We start from the raw sequence: 17272 nt of genomic DNA, 5'->3' as shown, positions 1-17272 counted from the left end.
ATTTTATTTTTCATTACACAGTGTGTATTGAAAACTATAGTCCATTTTAAACAAACAATAATTGAACGGTGAAGAAAAATTTGCCGTTTTATTTCTCATATTCTGCACTGTACAGATGCATCTGAGAGATGACTGTGCTAAAAAGCGAAAGACGATTTGAGCCAGACCAAAACACTGATTTCTTTATACGAAAATCAGTATTACAGATCCTCAGCGAAGCAAAGATGGCAAGCATTACAACTCCCTTTGATAAAGGCGCGACTCACCAGTTTTGGTCTGACAGAAAATGAACTAACGACATGTGATGAATAGAGTGAGTACTTAACCCACACATGCCGTCAATAATTACGGCTGACAAGATCACAATGCATGTGTTCAATGACTGAGCAAGGATAATTTACCTAGTTCTCTCGAAAGCCAGTGTATTAAATGTGGACGCGACAAAGTAGTGAGTCTTATGTAATATACCTTTCCAATTAGCTGATTCACGGAATTCATTTCCAGACCATAAAAGTTTATTTTGAGTGAGGTAACTGACATTTCACAAACTGCGATCCATATTACAAAATGTTTTATGTTCCGATCCATAGATCTGTTCAAAACACAACGCTAACTTGGCTGTCAAGTAAAGGAACCTACGAAGTGCAAAAGACAATTCTCAGTCTACCAAAGATGCTGGTAAGTTGCACATTTACTGCATATAAACAGACGAGAATTTCTCTTACATTGTATCATGCCATCATCTGAAATGTATTTATTAACAATGACCACCATTATCACTAAGTTCTTGAATATGACATTTTGAAATTACATTTCACTCCAATTAATGGGTCCCTCTACTTAACATCTCTGCCCATTTTCTGTTCTTCGAAACCCACTTCGGTAAATTAAATCCACGGAATTCTACTTAATATGTTATTGGTTAGCTTTCATCTTATGATTGTTGTTAGTTAAGTCCATTTTAGTGTTTCTAACTTACCACGGAATTAATCTTTTGTATCATAATTCATTATTTGACGCACGACATGCTCGCTATGCTCGTTAAGTCAAACTGGAACTTGGTGATCGATAGAGCACAACACCTGTAAGCTCACTTCCAAATCATATTAATAACTGTGTTTTGCCAGTCTGTTAGCACTGTGGTCCCTTGATATAGGATGAAATACCACACAGTATTCATTACACAATACATTACAAAGAATCACAACATGTTCTTTAGAGTCACAATTGTGACGGGAATATTTATGAAATGTCAAAGTGTATACGGTATTATGAATGGAGACTTTTCCTAACTTGAGGATCGAGAATAGCTTATGATTGTTGGAAACCAGGATGTAAATTAGTCCTTTCCGGTTACTTTTGCAAGTCACAACTTCTAACATTCTTAATTTCAGGATTTGTGAGGGAGTTTTATATAAGTCATTGTGATTGATTAAACTGAAATTTGGTGATAAAGAAGTTGAATGGAGATTGTCACAGTAGTTTGTTGAGAATGGATGTAATATGATCAGTAGTGGAATTCAGGGCAAGCATATGCCAACTCAGACTGATCCGAATACAGTCGAAATTATTAAAACAGCGTAATTCGTATCATTATCAATTCAGTTAAATTTAAGTAGTTCGTATTACATGAATATTCATTCGAACAACATTACTATTATTCCTTAATCAACCATCTGAACCAAGTACATCCGCTATTTGCTTATTTCTTATATCTCTGGATTTAAAGCATCAATTAGTAATTTAGGCTCAGATTATTAGCAGTTTCGTTTGTTGTAAACTGACTTTTGATTGGTAATGACCAATGACACTTTTCAACGTCTATTTGAATGGAGAGGGAAGCAAGAGAACATTTTGACTGTCAAGAACTGCAGGGAATCGAGCTGGATGGAACCGATTTCAGTCAAAGAATAATGGGAGTAAGTTTGATTATACTCTAGATTTTTGAAGTTAGTTGTTCATCCAGCAGAATATTCTGTTCTCTGAAAAGTGTTCATGTTCAACATGTTTGATTTTCTATTTGCACTGTTTGCGCTGTTCTCCGAATATGTAAAAAAAGGAAACATAACAAGCATGATCGCAGTTTTGAGTGCATTGATTGAAGGATAGACTATCACATCTTTCTTATGATGCTTCTGTTACATCATATGCGTTTGTGCCCCCCTTCTGTATGAGACGACGATGATGACGGTTTCGCCAATTAGAGAACAGCGATGTATCGACCGGACCAATAAAACATTAAGCCCGTACAAGCATTCTAGAGTCCCTATCAGTCCATGATTCCTGCTCAACCTTGTCTGATTACACCAGAACATCAATAATAGCCTCTGCGATATGCATCATATACTTCGGACACACTAGGTTTACAGGTCAAAATAAAGCCCACAATAAGGGGAACACGAATATGAATGGTTTAGTTACTTAACAATTATACAACAAAAATATACGTATAGATTTATTTCACAAATAGATTCCGATGGTGACCATTCGTTATTCGGATCGGGATATAACACTTTTCCCCTTTTTTGAAAAGTTGGAATTTATATCCAGAATAAATTTTCCGACTTTATCGTCCCTCACGAATTAGTGTTCCATCCTCACATCATCAAGTTACAATCATTGTGATTTTATTTAAAAGGTATTTAACTCATTGAACAGAAAACTTGTGACGACGAAACATGAACGTTATAGTAGCTTTATTGCTGAAGAGAACCCCCGATACCTTAGTTCTGATAGAACTAATAAAACACTGAGTCAAATATTTGAAGAACAGTCATTTCTGAATAATATCTCTTACCAATGTTTGCAGTTAACGAAACAAACGGGAGATAACTGGGTGCAACATGCAGGGATTGTGAACCAAAAATGTGAGAGGACCAGTTTAAATGCCTGGAACTTCTCTGTATCCTGCCTTCACCAAAGGATGCTGACACCCGAACTCGAATCTTGATAAAACTAAAACACTGTCCCAGCACGGCCCTACAGAAATTTAGTAAAAAAGCCTAATGTTAGTGAATTTGAAGTATCATCCACCGATGGTGGGGAACGGCAACCAGTTCCTTCATGTCAATGCAGTCAAGTGAAGGACACAAAGAAAGTCATTGTGAAACCCGGAAACTCCGTCAACCCAAACTGTATTCTAGAATATTCAAGCATCAAACAGCCACAGTAACTTCAGCTGCCAACAAAACCGGCCACCATAACCATAGAAAATATGTTTCTCTCAAGATTAAAAGAATACGATGCCCGCAGGCAGCTAGACACAGCCTCCGATATAACACTTATAATCAGGAGAACAAGTGAGAAGGTTTGGAGAGCGTGAATATACTCAACCCATCAATCAGCCCATAGTTCATCCGGAAAAATGCATAACATTGGTGATGAGATTCATTGTGAAGTGACTGTCAAAGCGTTTACGGAGAAGGGAGTAATATTTTTGACAGAACGTCCATCACTCGATATATTGGGGCTAGATTGCATAGAAAGGATTAAATTAACAGACCTACCCATAAGTGGAACTGCAACAACGTCAGTATGTTGAAAGTTGATGAGATAAACCTAGTGGAGACATTATTAAAACGACATAAAATGGTATTTTGTCAGGGTCTTGGAGAAATGTACTAAACTTGACGCTGCTCTTACCCTTCAACGGTGGTCGAAGCCGAGATTTCAATCTAAGAGATCTGTGCCATATACTACCCTCCCAGTTCTTGAACAAGAGCTAGAACGACTTCATAAATTGGCTGTCATTGAATAGGTGAATGTCTCAGAATGGACTGCACCTATAGTGGTAGTAAATAAGACGTCCGTTTATGTGCCGATTTCTAAGCCGGGATAAACGTAGCCCTTGAAATTCATCAGTATCAACCACCTCTACCTGAATATCTTTTTGCTAAGCTGAATGTTGGTGAGCTCTTTGTAAAGTTAGAATAATCGGAGGCTTATTTACAAATTCTTGTTGCTGATGAGTGTGAAAATCTGCTCACAATAAACATACACAAGGGCTATTTGCGGTATAACCGTCCACCTTTCAGGGTCAAGACTGCCCCATTCATTCTTTAGCAAGTAAAGAATACTATGCTACAGGGTGTTGCAGGTGCTTCAGTTTATCTGTATGATATAATAATTATGAGAGCAGAGAGAATAGACTTAGAGAAGAATCTCGATCAGGTGCTTTCGCGAATAACCGAATACAGAATTCGACTCCTCGCAGAGAAATTTAACTCCTGTATGCAAAAGGTAGGCCACCTCGAATTTATAGTCGATAAAGTTGGCAGAAGACCAGATCTAGAGAATATTCATGCAGTGCAAAATATGCCTAGAGCGACAGAAGTCCCTATACCACGATCTTTCCTCGGACTACTTGGCCATTATGGAGCTTTTATTATTAACATTTATCACCTGCATGGCCCCTTAAATAACCTTCTGGCAAAGAGTCTCAAATGGGATTGGTCTGCAAAGCGCCAAAGCGCTCTCAAGAAAATCAAGAAAATAATAGTCTCGGATATGTTGCTCACCCATTATGACTCATCCTTACCCATTGTAGTAGCATCAGTTTCCCATATCATGCCAGACGGATCTGAGAAAGCCATTACGTATGAAGCTTGATCATTAACTACGGCAGGCCGTAGCTACAGTCAGGTCGAAAAGAAAGCCTTGTCGATTACTTTTGCCGTAGGACGTTTCACAAGATGATCTTTGGACGCCAGTTTACTCCATGAAGTGACCGTAAAGCACTGTCAGCCATTTTTTGAGTCGATGAAAGGTATCCCGCTATACACAGCAAACAGACTGCAACGGTAGGGAAATACAATCTTGCGTTATGACTTCAACATCACGTACCAGCCTACTACTGATTTTGGACAAGCAGACGCTTTGCCTTAACTGATTGGTTCACTTGTAAAACAAGAAGAAGATACCTTGGTAGCAGCAATGGAGGCGGAAGCAGAAATACATCGAGTATTGGAAGACTCAATCGATGGTTTACTAGTTACTTTCAAAAGCATCAAAGAAGCCACACAGATGGAAAGCCTCCTGCTAAAGTGATGTTCGAAAGAAGCATTCGAACTATATTGGTCGCCATGTTGCCACCTGAACCAATGAGTGAACACAAACAAATTCGGAATATCCGGAGTGCTCGTCATGTAATACATTGGGAAAATCGTCAGGCACCGGGATTCATTAGAAAGAGAATGGGAAATGTTTTGCACAAGTTACGTAGAACGTTTGGAACATGGATTGAACACATCAATCAAATACATTAGGGAAAGAGGACGTTCAACTAGATAGAGAGTCGAGAGGACGCTCAACACGATAGAGAGTCGAGCGAGTCATGCCCTTAATATAATTTCACATACTTTATTGGCAGGAACACCAACAGACATTTATAGACGCCAGATATGAAGAAAGTCCGAACGCCGCAAAAAACCATTGATCAAGCTGAAAATAGACCTCAAGAATAGGTCTTATTTTTTAAACAAGGAAGGCGTTCGGGCGATCCATAAACCCTTCGAAAAGAAAAGCCAAAAAGGGCTCTGAAAACACCGAGAAACATCTTATTCGATCGGCGTTCACTAGAATTTCTGCACAAAACATTTGGAAAATGAAAAGTTACATGTCGAGTTTCTGACTGCATGATTATCTATACTGCCACTATGTTCGGTAGCATTCCAGAATTTTCCAGAGACTCAAGGCCATCTAAAAAATTACTAAAACCCTGAATTTTGTGTATGTAATGTAATATTTTGAGTCAATTGTTTCTTCTATATTACGCTCCTTTTCTCTACATGTTCAAGTCTTTGTGCAGATTTAGCCTAAGGGTTACTAGTGAACCAAAACTGGCGTTCAATTAAATGACTTATCCCATCACGGATTGTTTGCAACAAAGTTAAGTTTTTCAATATGCACGATTTATCATTACATAAATCAAATCTCACAAGTCGATAGCAAAGCATCATGAAATGAGAAATGTTCACAACCTAGAATTTATTCAAGGCAATTCTGTGTTATCAAGTCAGCGTAAATCCAACTCTGGTATCCATAAATACAACAGAGAATGAACAGCGTAAAATATTTGGGATGCGCGTCAATGCAGTTTCTTTCCAAAATATAATGGAATAGCGTCAACATCCACAAAGCTTTCGTACTGAAAGGAACACATATAGGTATCAGAGGACGTTTTGTGAAGATTTCAGTAATTTTATAGTTGAATTCCTTAGTCAATGGAAGCTAGACAACCATAGAAACCTGGAAGAATTGGACGGCCGATTCGTCTTAATGTGAGACTCCTCCACTTAAACTCCAGACCACTAAACTCGTATCCAACAGTTTTGATGTTTAATTTCAACCAATCCACATATACGTATAAGCGTACACATTTTGTAAACGGATGTATTACCAATACAATTACAGATTTGCAAGAAATAGCAGATATTCAAAATAAAATTTGACTATCAGTGTTAGTAGTCGGGTTGAAGTTGTAATTTGAAAGAACCATGATCATGTAAGTTTCATACCAATTGATTCCTAATGTTTTCATGTTAACTCACTTCAACCAGAATGATTTGATGACACCTTATCAATTGGAGTCAAGTTGTGTTTCAAGAATAACTCTGGCTTATTTCGAAGATATAAAGTAAGTGTTTTATGTTGAAATCAAAGATTTAATAAATCCTGATAAACATGACAACTTTTACATGAAACTTACCGGATTTAACGTAAGGTAGATAAGACATATTAAGACGCCTTATTTACTCCTGCAACGATCCTCGTTGGATAATGAATCAAAATAAACTGTGTGTGAATGCGAAATAAATCGCTTAGCATGACTCTTTCTCTCACTGATAACTAAATTTGAATTTACGAATGTGCAATAATGCGCGATTCATAGCTGTTGACTGAATTTCATCAGTGATTTTGCAGTGTGGAACGAATTTCACATGTTGACATACTATACTGTGAAAAAAATGATATGAACTTTGTGATCATGATAAATCCTACGAGTCTATGTGGGACAACTCACTTATACTTGATAAGTCATTTATGGGGACATGAATTGTAAACAAAATATTTCAGTGTCCCAATAAAAAGTGATCAGAAGTGGAATGTGAACGTTGTAGGTTTGAAAATATACACATTATTGCTTGGTCGACGAAGATTGTGATATTAACCGTCTTTCCATTCAAGCAAGAATAAATGCTGATAAACATTTAGAGCTACTATGAAACTGAACACATTCCAACCTGCACGTAATGTTGGTTTTGTGATTGTTTCTGCAATCGATTTCCAAGAACACTTTTAAGACAACGATCGTTTCTAAGAACTAGATCGAACATTTAGAAATCCAATCCTATATACATCTCTTCATATAATCGACCTATTTTTAACAACCGCCTAAGGTTCTGTGGGCACCTTGAAGTTTGCGGTATTGAAGTAGATTTGGAGACACAGCTTCCTTGATGTTTCTGTCTTAGTTAAGAATTAAAGAGCACGTTGGGTGGTGGTCGCTGTGTCTACTCAGAATTTGGTACATCAAGCACTGCATGTAGCAGACGTATCTGAGATAATTACAACAACGTAACAATATAAATTAAAAAGTGTTTCTCCTGACAATGGCTAAATGAACAACGATATGAAATAATTAAATAAACCCTGAAGTGATCTGAATTTCAAACGCTGAGATCACTTCGAGTATAATCATTAGATATGATGGTTTTTTCACAATCGGCGTTCAACTATTGTCGAACTATTTGTTCCAATACTGACGAATATTCGTATAAATAATTCATTGCTTTCATACTCTAAGGTTGAAATGCGCCGAAGAAGAATTAATGGTCGTTCACAGGGAAAAATTCTTGCATTAATTGAAAGGTATATAATATTCGAATTCTTGGTAATTGAAGTATCCCGCAGCAAGTGTGGTGTCGACGACTTACTTACTTACTTACTCCTGTTACCCCTCGTCGAGGAGCATAGGCCGCTCACCAGCATTCTCCATCCAACTCTGTCCTGAGCCTTCCTTTCCAGTTCTTTCCAGTTACTATTCAGCCTTTTCATATCGGCTTCTATTTCCCGGCGTAGTGTGTTCTTTGGCCTTCCTCTTTTCCGCTTCCCTTCCGGATTCCAAGTTAGGGATTGAGTCGTGATGCACATTGGTGATTTTCTTAATGTATGTCCGATCCACTTCCAACGTCTTTTCCTAATTTCCTCTTCAGCTGGAAGTTGGTTTGTCCTCTCCCATAAAACGCTGTTGCTGATAGTATCCGGTCAGTGGATGTTGAGTATTTTGCGTAGATAACTGTTTATAAATACTTGTACCTTCCTGATGATGGCCGTAGTAGTTCTCCACGTTTCAGCTCCATACAGTAGGACTGTCTTGACGTTCGTATTAAAGATTCTGACCTTGAAATTAGTTGAGAGTTGTTTTGAGTTCCATATGTTCTTCAATTGTAGAAATGTTGCCCTTGCTTTGCCAATCCTCGCCTTTACATCTGCATCCGATCCTCCTTGTTTATCAACGATGCTCCCCAGGTACTTGAATGTTTCCACCTCTTCCAGAGTTTCGCCGTCAAGTGTGATTGGGTTGGTGTTCTCTGTGTTGCATTTGAGAATCTTGCTTTTTCCTTTGTGAATGTTTAGACCTATCGATGCGGAGGCTGCTGCTACATTTGCTGTCTTCATCTGCATTTGGTCGTGTGTATGAGAGAGGAGGGCTAGGTCATCTGTGAAGTCCAAATCATCTAATTGATTCTGAGAGGTCCATTGTATTCCGTATTTCCCTTCAGATGTCGAATTCTTCATAATCCAGTCAATCACTAGAAGGAAGAGGAATGGGGAGAGTAGACAGCCTTGTCTGACTCCGGTCCTTACTGGAAATGCACCTGTCAGCTGTCCTCCATGCACCACTTTGCACTGTAATCCATCGTATGAGTTTTGGATAATGTTGACGATCTTCTGAGGAACTCCATAGTGTCGAAGAAGTTTCCATAATGTTCTCCTGTCCACGCTGTCAAACGCCTTCTCGTAGTCAATAAAGTTGACGTATAGTGATGAGTTCCACTCAACTGATTGTTCAACGATGATCCGTAGTGTCGCAATCTGGTCTGTGCACGACCGATCCTTACGGAATCCAGCCTGATGATCCCTAAGTTCGGCGTCTACTGCGTCTTTCATCCGATTCAGCAGCACTCTGTTGAAAACTTTTCCTGGTACTGATAACTAACTGATGCCTCTGTAGTTCTCACATTGGCTCAGATCTCCTTTCTTTGGTATCTTGATGAGATATCCTTCTTTCCAGTCCGTTGGCACTTGTTCCTCTTCCCAAATCTTCTTGAATAGAAGGTGAAGCATGTTTGCAGTTATTTCAATGTCTGACTTCAGTGCTTCTGCTGGTATATTGTCAGGTCCTGCCGCCTTCCCACTTTTGATTTGTCTGATGGCCATCTTGACTTCTTCGATCGTTGGTGGAGTGACATCTATTGGAAGGTCAGTGTGGGCTGCTTCGATATTCGGTGGATTCAATGGGGCTGGTCTATTCAGCAGTTCCTCGAAGTATTCTGCCCATCTTTTCTTCTGTTCTTGAATCTCAGTGATTGTCTTTCCTTGTGGTGTCGACGAAGCAATCATTTATTTTAATTGAGACTTCTGTTTACAGAAGTTAGCCACAAATACGGTTGTATAGTTTCAGAAGGTCGAGTAGTGAAAAGGAAAATTTTCTTAGCTGGTATCCATTTTCATTCTTCGAAGACCTACTTTATTTTCTAACGCGATTGCACCAATAAATACTTTCATATTTGAATAATGTTTACTGAATGCTTTTCAAGTTTGAAATTCAGATGTGTTGGTTAGTCATGCCAAGTTACACAACAATTGATCAAACTCATTTAAAATTTCCCACCATATACATTTGATGTAGGATGTAAGTGGTCTATATCTTACACAAATGCAATCTTCACGTCCTCTGACCTCACAACCTGTATACACAATTTCAAAATATGCCCAACTACCTTCAAATAGGAAACCAATATGCAAATATCATCACACCTCACTCCTTTCTAATCACATTCTTATCCAATATATTTTGTTCCTCAAAGCATGTATGAAGTCGACTATTCCATGGCCGATGATTTCAAATGGGGAAAAGGTTTAGGTTGTGATTTCGTGTTGAAGAGCTGTTATGAATACATCAAGGAGAGAAGAAGCAGGTAAAATAGACACATTGTATATTTTCCCTTGACCTATTATTTATTTATGCTGAGTAGGTGAGAAGTTATCTCTCTTAACACCCCACAAGTATGATTAACAATTGATTCATGTGAAGAGTACATGACTTCGATCTCGTCATCAGTCACGTTAGATCGTTTTCAACAGACACATTTGAGGAATCATAATCTGCAAGTCAGCCACAAAAGTTGCTGATTTGTTACACTTTATAGACAAAATTCATCACTTATTTTACGTTGAAAATATTCAATTAAGAAAAGATTCAGGTTGTAGAGCAGTTATCTAGATAATACATTTAATTTGAATGCAGAATTGAAACAATAAAATCTCAGTGATCTTGACGAGAATAAATATGTACTAAAAAATGTTGCGAGAAAAGTATGGAACTTTATGGAACTATGTAGAATTGATGAGTCATGTTGATTGAACGCTATATTCGGATCCTAAGCTAGTCTCGTAACCCCCAAGCTACATCTACACAGCAATTTCAACATGAGAGAAAAGGCACAAAATATGCGGTAAGCACTCTACTCCCAAGGTTCATTTATGTACAGAAAATACCGGGTCTTTATAATATTTTAGAAGTACTTTGGTTTTACTGGAAATTCTAGAATACTACTAAACATAATAGCAGTGTAGTAATCAGCCAGTCAGAAGCTGTACATGTGAATTTTCGTTTTCGCAATATTTCTAGCAAGACTTCTAATCAAACGCTGAATGGATAAAATGCTTCTTAATGTTTCCTGAGTTTGTCATGTCTATTGCGAGAAATTCGCAGTATCATCCCAACAACAATATTGAAGCGTTTATTTTCATTAGTTATAACCGTTTTCAAAAATATGCAGATGGGATGGAGTCGCCATCGACTTTGATCACCACTACGATAAGATTACGTGACAGTTGACGACTTGGATCTTTTGATAGGCCGAAACCAGATAGCTGTTATTGGTTCAGGTAAGACATATTTATTGGCGATCTCTTGGTGTCGAAAGAATACGGGAACGTGCCAAAGATCACAGGCTAAATGGCAGAGCGTAAGAGGGTTTGCTCGAACAAGATCGACAATGGAACGAAAAGTGTTTTTAATACGAATAAACAAAATAGTACTGTAAAACAATTACTTTTACAATTGATTATAATAATAATTTTTTCCATAATACTAACGGCGTTCCCATTATATAAAGTAGGTCACTACAAATATCTGTTTTCTCCCTTCATTGATGTTTCACCTGAGCTTTTACATATCTTCGTCAGTAGGTATTACAACAAACATCATACATAATCAGCACGCTAGTGTCTGTCCGGATTCAGAATCCCGGTGAATTACACATTGAAGTTTAAAGTCAAATTCTCGAAGATCAGTGTGAGTGAACAATGATACAAGGATGTATATATTGCATCAAACTATACACAATAATTCGTCGACACTCGTGCTTTATCTAAATGAAATCTTGAGCATTTGTTAATTATTGTTGACTTTATTAAATGCTTTTCATCTCATGACAAATCAAATTATTCTCTTCTTAGAGGTCAAGATATTCACCCCTACTGTGATATTCCCTTTGAACAAAAATGCGACAGTTATGAAAATGGGATTGGTACTTGCGCGCTGTTTAAACACGAAAATCAATTAAATGAAAGCAATCAGTATATGGATGATTCGTTTGCTTTTACTGACACTGAAAAGGAAAAATATGGAGGCTATCCATTTTTAGATCACTGTCCAGTCCTCCTAGTAAGTCACACTACTATACAGCCGTTTTATAACTATGTTGGAATGGTGTGTATTGATAAGACAACCAAACTAAACTGCTGATAGTTACCGGATCACTCATATAGTTCGTTTGACAGTTTCTAGAAAAGTTTGTAAGTAGTTGATCTAAAAGTAGAGTTGCCCATCGAAATGATTATTTGGTTCAAAACGACGGAGATTCTTATGCTAGACGAATAGGGTTATCAGATGTGATCCGCGAGCATACTGTTACACTGGTTTCTCAGTATTTATTTTAAACAAGAGATGTATATATTTGTATGGTCTTTCACACACTGATACGTGAAGATGTTTGTTATAAATAGTTTTATTTTTTATTCTTTGAGGTATTGCAGTCATTGAGATTTAGGTAATATGTGCAACAATATCTAAATGAATTACTTTTATAATCATCGGATCTGTCATTTTATGAAAAGTAGTTAGTTGTTCCTGATACTTGTAAAGAAATCAAGAGAATAGTTGGTCATTGAATTACAGAGATATAACTTAACACATATTCATAGTATTAATAATTATAAAACACTGATTATCTTATTAATGATTTCTTATGGAATCAGCAATCAATATCGTCGCTGTAATCCTATTCCAAATCATTCAGTAATATGTATCAAATCTTGTTGAAACAATGGTGATTTTTTGATAATTTACACATTTTTTTCAATGAAGTTTTGTTGTCTGTGATGAGTAATTCAGTTGTGCAGCTTTTATCATCTTTCTGAATAACATCATCAGCACAAATGTCGGGTAGACGTCTGTGGACGTTTGCGGTGATGATGTCGTTCAGAGGGACGATGAAAACTCCACTACCAAACCATCCAGCTCAGACATCAGAATCATCCACCTGAGCTACAATTGTTCTCCAACATTTCATAAACACTATATTTTTTGCACTTAAAAATACTCGATTTAGGTTCTTCCACATAATGAGGTTAAATCATCCCTGTGCGAGAAGGAAAGCGGTTTAGAACCAGGTTCGTTAACAAACATATTTAGTCTATTCACCTGTTTCACTTGTTACTTAAAACATATATGTATTTGAATATGTATATTCATATATCATGTTTAAACAATAATTAACGTATAACACTTGTACAGGATATGTCAAAATGTATTCTATATTCACTCTCATAATGTGTAGGAAATTGTCTAGCTAAATTATACTTGTATTCCCTCAATTGATAACAACTAAAATATCTTGATAATCATCATGTATTACCTTGAAACGACATATGTCAACAGATTTGTGATATTTTCATTTAGAAAGATAACCCCTATGCTAGAAGTTGCATATAAAGAAAAAGATATGGTTTGTGTGATTGTATTATGAAAGCATGTTGACTTCATACACTAAAGCGAAATGTCAACATGTCAGAATGTGTACACTACTGAAATGTTAATCTATGGTGATAAAACAATTTTTACTTCTATAAATTTACTATGACTTTTAATCAATATAGATGTGTTTAAATAATTATTAATTTTCTACAGATTCAACACTAGACACATTTCTGGATTATAGGGGTCCTGATTCAGCTTGTTTTATGGGCGAAACATTTAAATATTTTAACGTATCCAAAACATACACTGTTGAGAAGAAGCCATCTTGTCATAAAGTAAATTCTATTTCGAAATTTCGATAATTTCTATTGATGGAGTTTATATGTTTTATATTAAAATTCAGTTGGTGATAAACAATGAAGGTAACAAGGAGAAATAAAACTCAAATCATTTCGAAGTGTAATATTCGCACAAAATACTGTTCAATAACTATGTTGAATTGAAGAGATTATTGCGTTCTCTTTTAAGAATAAGTTAATCGAAAAGGATGGAATGGATTCACTCATATTTCTTTTAAATATTATTCAAACACATGGATACTGGTACAAAGAGATAACATGATATTCATACGTTACTCAAAGAAATAAGATTGTGGAGAGGATTCATTTTTTGAAAGAGATCCTCTCAATTATAAAAGTGAATGAAGAAAACCTACATTAGGACCCCCACTATTAGGACCCACCGACTTATAGGAGACTCAATTCTACGCACAATTTGTGCGATGTTTCGAACTTAAAATCAACATAAATAGTCAACTTTGTGACTAGTCGGTATAAGCCGAAGTACCACATCTAGTTATAAGGTGACCTGAGAACTTTACTGCTTATACATAGGAGGTTTTGCGAAAGCGAATGTGCCTTCACTCGCCAATTTCAAGGTGCCATATTTGTGCAACCAATGTTCATCCAGTGTTTGCGATGGATCGTCAAACTCTGTTTGATTATTTTAAGCTGCTTAATTAGTAACATAAACATTCACAGTCTTTGAGGTGATGCTAAATTTTGGTTCACAATAAGCAATGATAACTGAAATAATTCAGCAATTATTCAACAGGACAAGTGTATGAGTAAACATATTAACTTGTACGTTGCCAGACAAATTAACTGTTGCGTAAAACTATATGCTTAGGCTTGAAAATGATAAACATATTCTATGGTGGGAATTCCATCTCTTTAGTGGTATGGTGAATATATTTTCAAGACCAGTTCTACAGATATTTTTCTGAAAAATGATTTCTCTTGTTGACTTCTGCTCAATTTAAAACTAATTATCTACTGATTGTTCCTCATCTTAAACACAATCACTGTCAGTTCCAATGTTCAATAAATTCTGGTCTTGAAGTGATATATCATGGACATGCGTTTCAGTGCCCTGTTGATGGTGGGATAATACACATAAGGGATCAATTGAAAGATGGATATTTTTTTATCGATATACAATGTCCAATGTGCACATCATTGTGTAAGGTGAGTTGAATTGGTTTGCAAATGTTCGCCACACCAAATATATATTAAAAGAACGGATAAATCGTGCTAATTTGATAACACTATATTGTCAAGATAAGCTGGAGAATTAATTGAAGTAAGTATGAACATTGTAGTGTGACTAGCGTTGGAAATCTGTGGAAATTAAATATTCGTTGGAAGTGCATAGGAATTTTATACAAACATTATTGAGTGTTCAAATTTTTCTGGTCATATGATGAGATACATTTGAATGTAGAATTGAACCGTGATCAAGAAGATAGGAAAAAAGAGCTCCAGTAAGATGTAAAATGGTGGAGAAGCAAGTAGCTGATTACTTCGGAATAACAAAAGATTGAAACCATGGTAGATAAAGACAGCATTTAAAATCGTTTATGCGACATATTTCTACAGGTTTCACGTCATAACAGACCGATATCTGTCAATATTATGTATCCCTCATTTTGAGTTCATGTTTTCAGCTATCACTGAATTCGTTTGCGACCTCATCTGTGACTCTATTTCATCTTCAAAGTCAGTTTTGTATGCCTGCTCTATTCTGCTCATATCATTTGTATCTGTAGGAAATTAAATAGTGTGCTATCATAATATATTGAATTCGAGTCGGTAAATGAAGTTCAACTGCATTTGATGGTGATTGTGTTGGTGTAATATTTTGCTCAGTTCAACAAATACAATAAACTCACATACAGTACATTGTGTTGAATGCTAAAATTCCCACACGTAACTGAAGCTTCATAGATGCTCTTCCGACAATTGAATTTCTGGATAATAATCAAAAACATTGACCAAACAATATCGTTCAACGACATTAATGTTTAACTTCAAGTAGTCCATGACATTGCGTGACTGTCTAGCAATAACCACAGTGAGTAAATGCCACACAACAGACACGGTTGAATTCCATTAGTCATGGCTTGTCACTAGAAATCACGGAAATCCATCTTGAAGACAGTCACCTGTGAGCACATGATAAGTATCAGTATAGGATTGTGGAGATTGTTGAGTGTAAATTGATTTCGTGAATAGGTGGGGCCCCACAGTAAGACAAAACGGCCGTCATGTGCTTCCAGGCTTTCAAAGATGGTCTAGTTTATATCGACTCATGAATTCAACTACTAAATCAATATTATTCAATTGATTTCAGATCATCAACAAGTTTGCGTATTTGACGCCTGAAAATATGATAGACTTTTAATTCACATACATGTTGTCAAAATAACAGAACGAAAACCACATTGAAGGATGACTTTTCATCGATTAAAATTTCATGTCGATAACGATCAATAATGACCAAATTATTAGGAAGAATTTGCCTAGAAATTATTAATATAGTTATTTCAAATTCACTTGGATAAGTTACCTTGTCCCGGAGAGGAAAACACGAAGTTCTGTATGTTGCTGAGTAACATGAATACTCTATCAACATTCTTGCCTCCTATCAAGTATTAACAGGGATATGTGTAGTGTGTAACTATTACAAATGAGATGAATCCAGCGCACTGACAGAGTTTGCGTTTGTTTTACTATATAGAATGGACGAGTGATTCACTGACGTAGATTTCGCATACGTGCCACAGTGATCTTCAGGATTTTATTGGCAAACCTGTAAACAGATTACAGGATATATCTTTTCGTCTAAACATTACCATCGAATAACATGTTTGTCTATCACATTCTAAACGAATAGTGCTTATGTATGGAATCATGAACCATACAGTGTATTAAGTTGATATTATCATTTCGCATGCTTCATGTCAAAATATTTTGTATCAATGCTTATTAAGCAACAGTTAAATAACCGAGTTCATTCAAGTTGTAAGTGTTTTATATCTGTGTTTCTGAAAGACATTCACTTGCCCAAGTCTTCATGCTCAACTAATTTACGTTTTCAGGATAATTGTCCAAAATGAAAGAAAATCAAATAGAGCAAACCATTTTCTAGTTACTGTTGAAGGAGAAATTCATTTGTTGGACTTGATTAATCAATATTCATTGGATGTATCTGTATTTTGAACATTAATTACAGCTTGTTTCAATTTGATATAAATTTGATATAACTTCATTTGAGTTTTGCATGTATAAGTTGACCATGGTCAAGTATGTGTTGCTTGATAAATATAAATTGTTTCAGTGTTTAGTTTGAGACATTCTGATGATGAAACTTGTATGAATTAGACTATGGTAGTGCAGTGCTTCGCTAAACTTTCACATCGATAACCATTATAATACAAATCTTAACGGTGTATGAATTTATTAGGGATACTCCTCGTAGCATCTTCGTCGTCTCTGCCTATTCTCCCACTGACTGCAACTCAGATGATATAAAAGATGAGTTTTTCAGAAAAATTTACGACCTTCTCCGAAAAGCTCGTTGTTCTGATGTAATAATAGTGGCTGGGGACTTTAATGCTCAAGTAGGTTGGACACAACTCTATCACAACGCTATCAGCCACCA

At 36.4% G+C, this 17272-nt stretch overlaps 1 protein-coding gene across 1 annotated transcript; it reads left to right on the top strand.

Moving 5' to 3' along the window:
* Window positions 1–1829: 1829 nt before the first annotated feature.
* Window positions 1830–13632, top strand: Smp_167110 (invadolysin (M08 family); the record flags this gene model as incomplete). The annotated part of the gene is made up of 6 exons (XM_018789787.1): window positions 1830–1919; window positions 6558–6634; window positions 10092–10202; window positions 11749–11956; window positions 12903–12963; window positions 13481–13632. The coding sequence occupies 6 exons, from the start codon at window positions 1830–1832 to the stop codon at window positions 13630–13632; spliced, it is 699 nt and encodes a 232-aa protein (XP_018646414.1).
* Between the last annotated feature and the right edge of the window lie 3640 nt (window positions 13633–17272).

The sequence above is a fragment of the Schistosoma mansoni genome (assembly GCF_000237925.1).
Source record: "Schistosoma mansoni, WGS project CABG00000000 data, supercontig 0132, strain Puerto Rico, whole genome shotgun sequence".
Taxonomy (NCBI): Eukaryota; Metazoa; Platyhelminthes; class Trematoda; order Strigeidida; family Schistosomatidae; genus Schistosoma; species Schistosoma mansoni.
The sequence above is the reverse complement of the archived record's forward strand: the minus strand, read 5'-3'. Positions and strand labels throughout refer to the sequence as shown.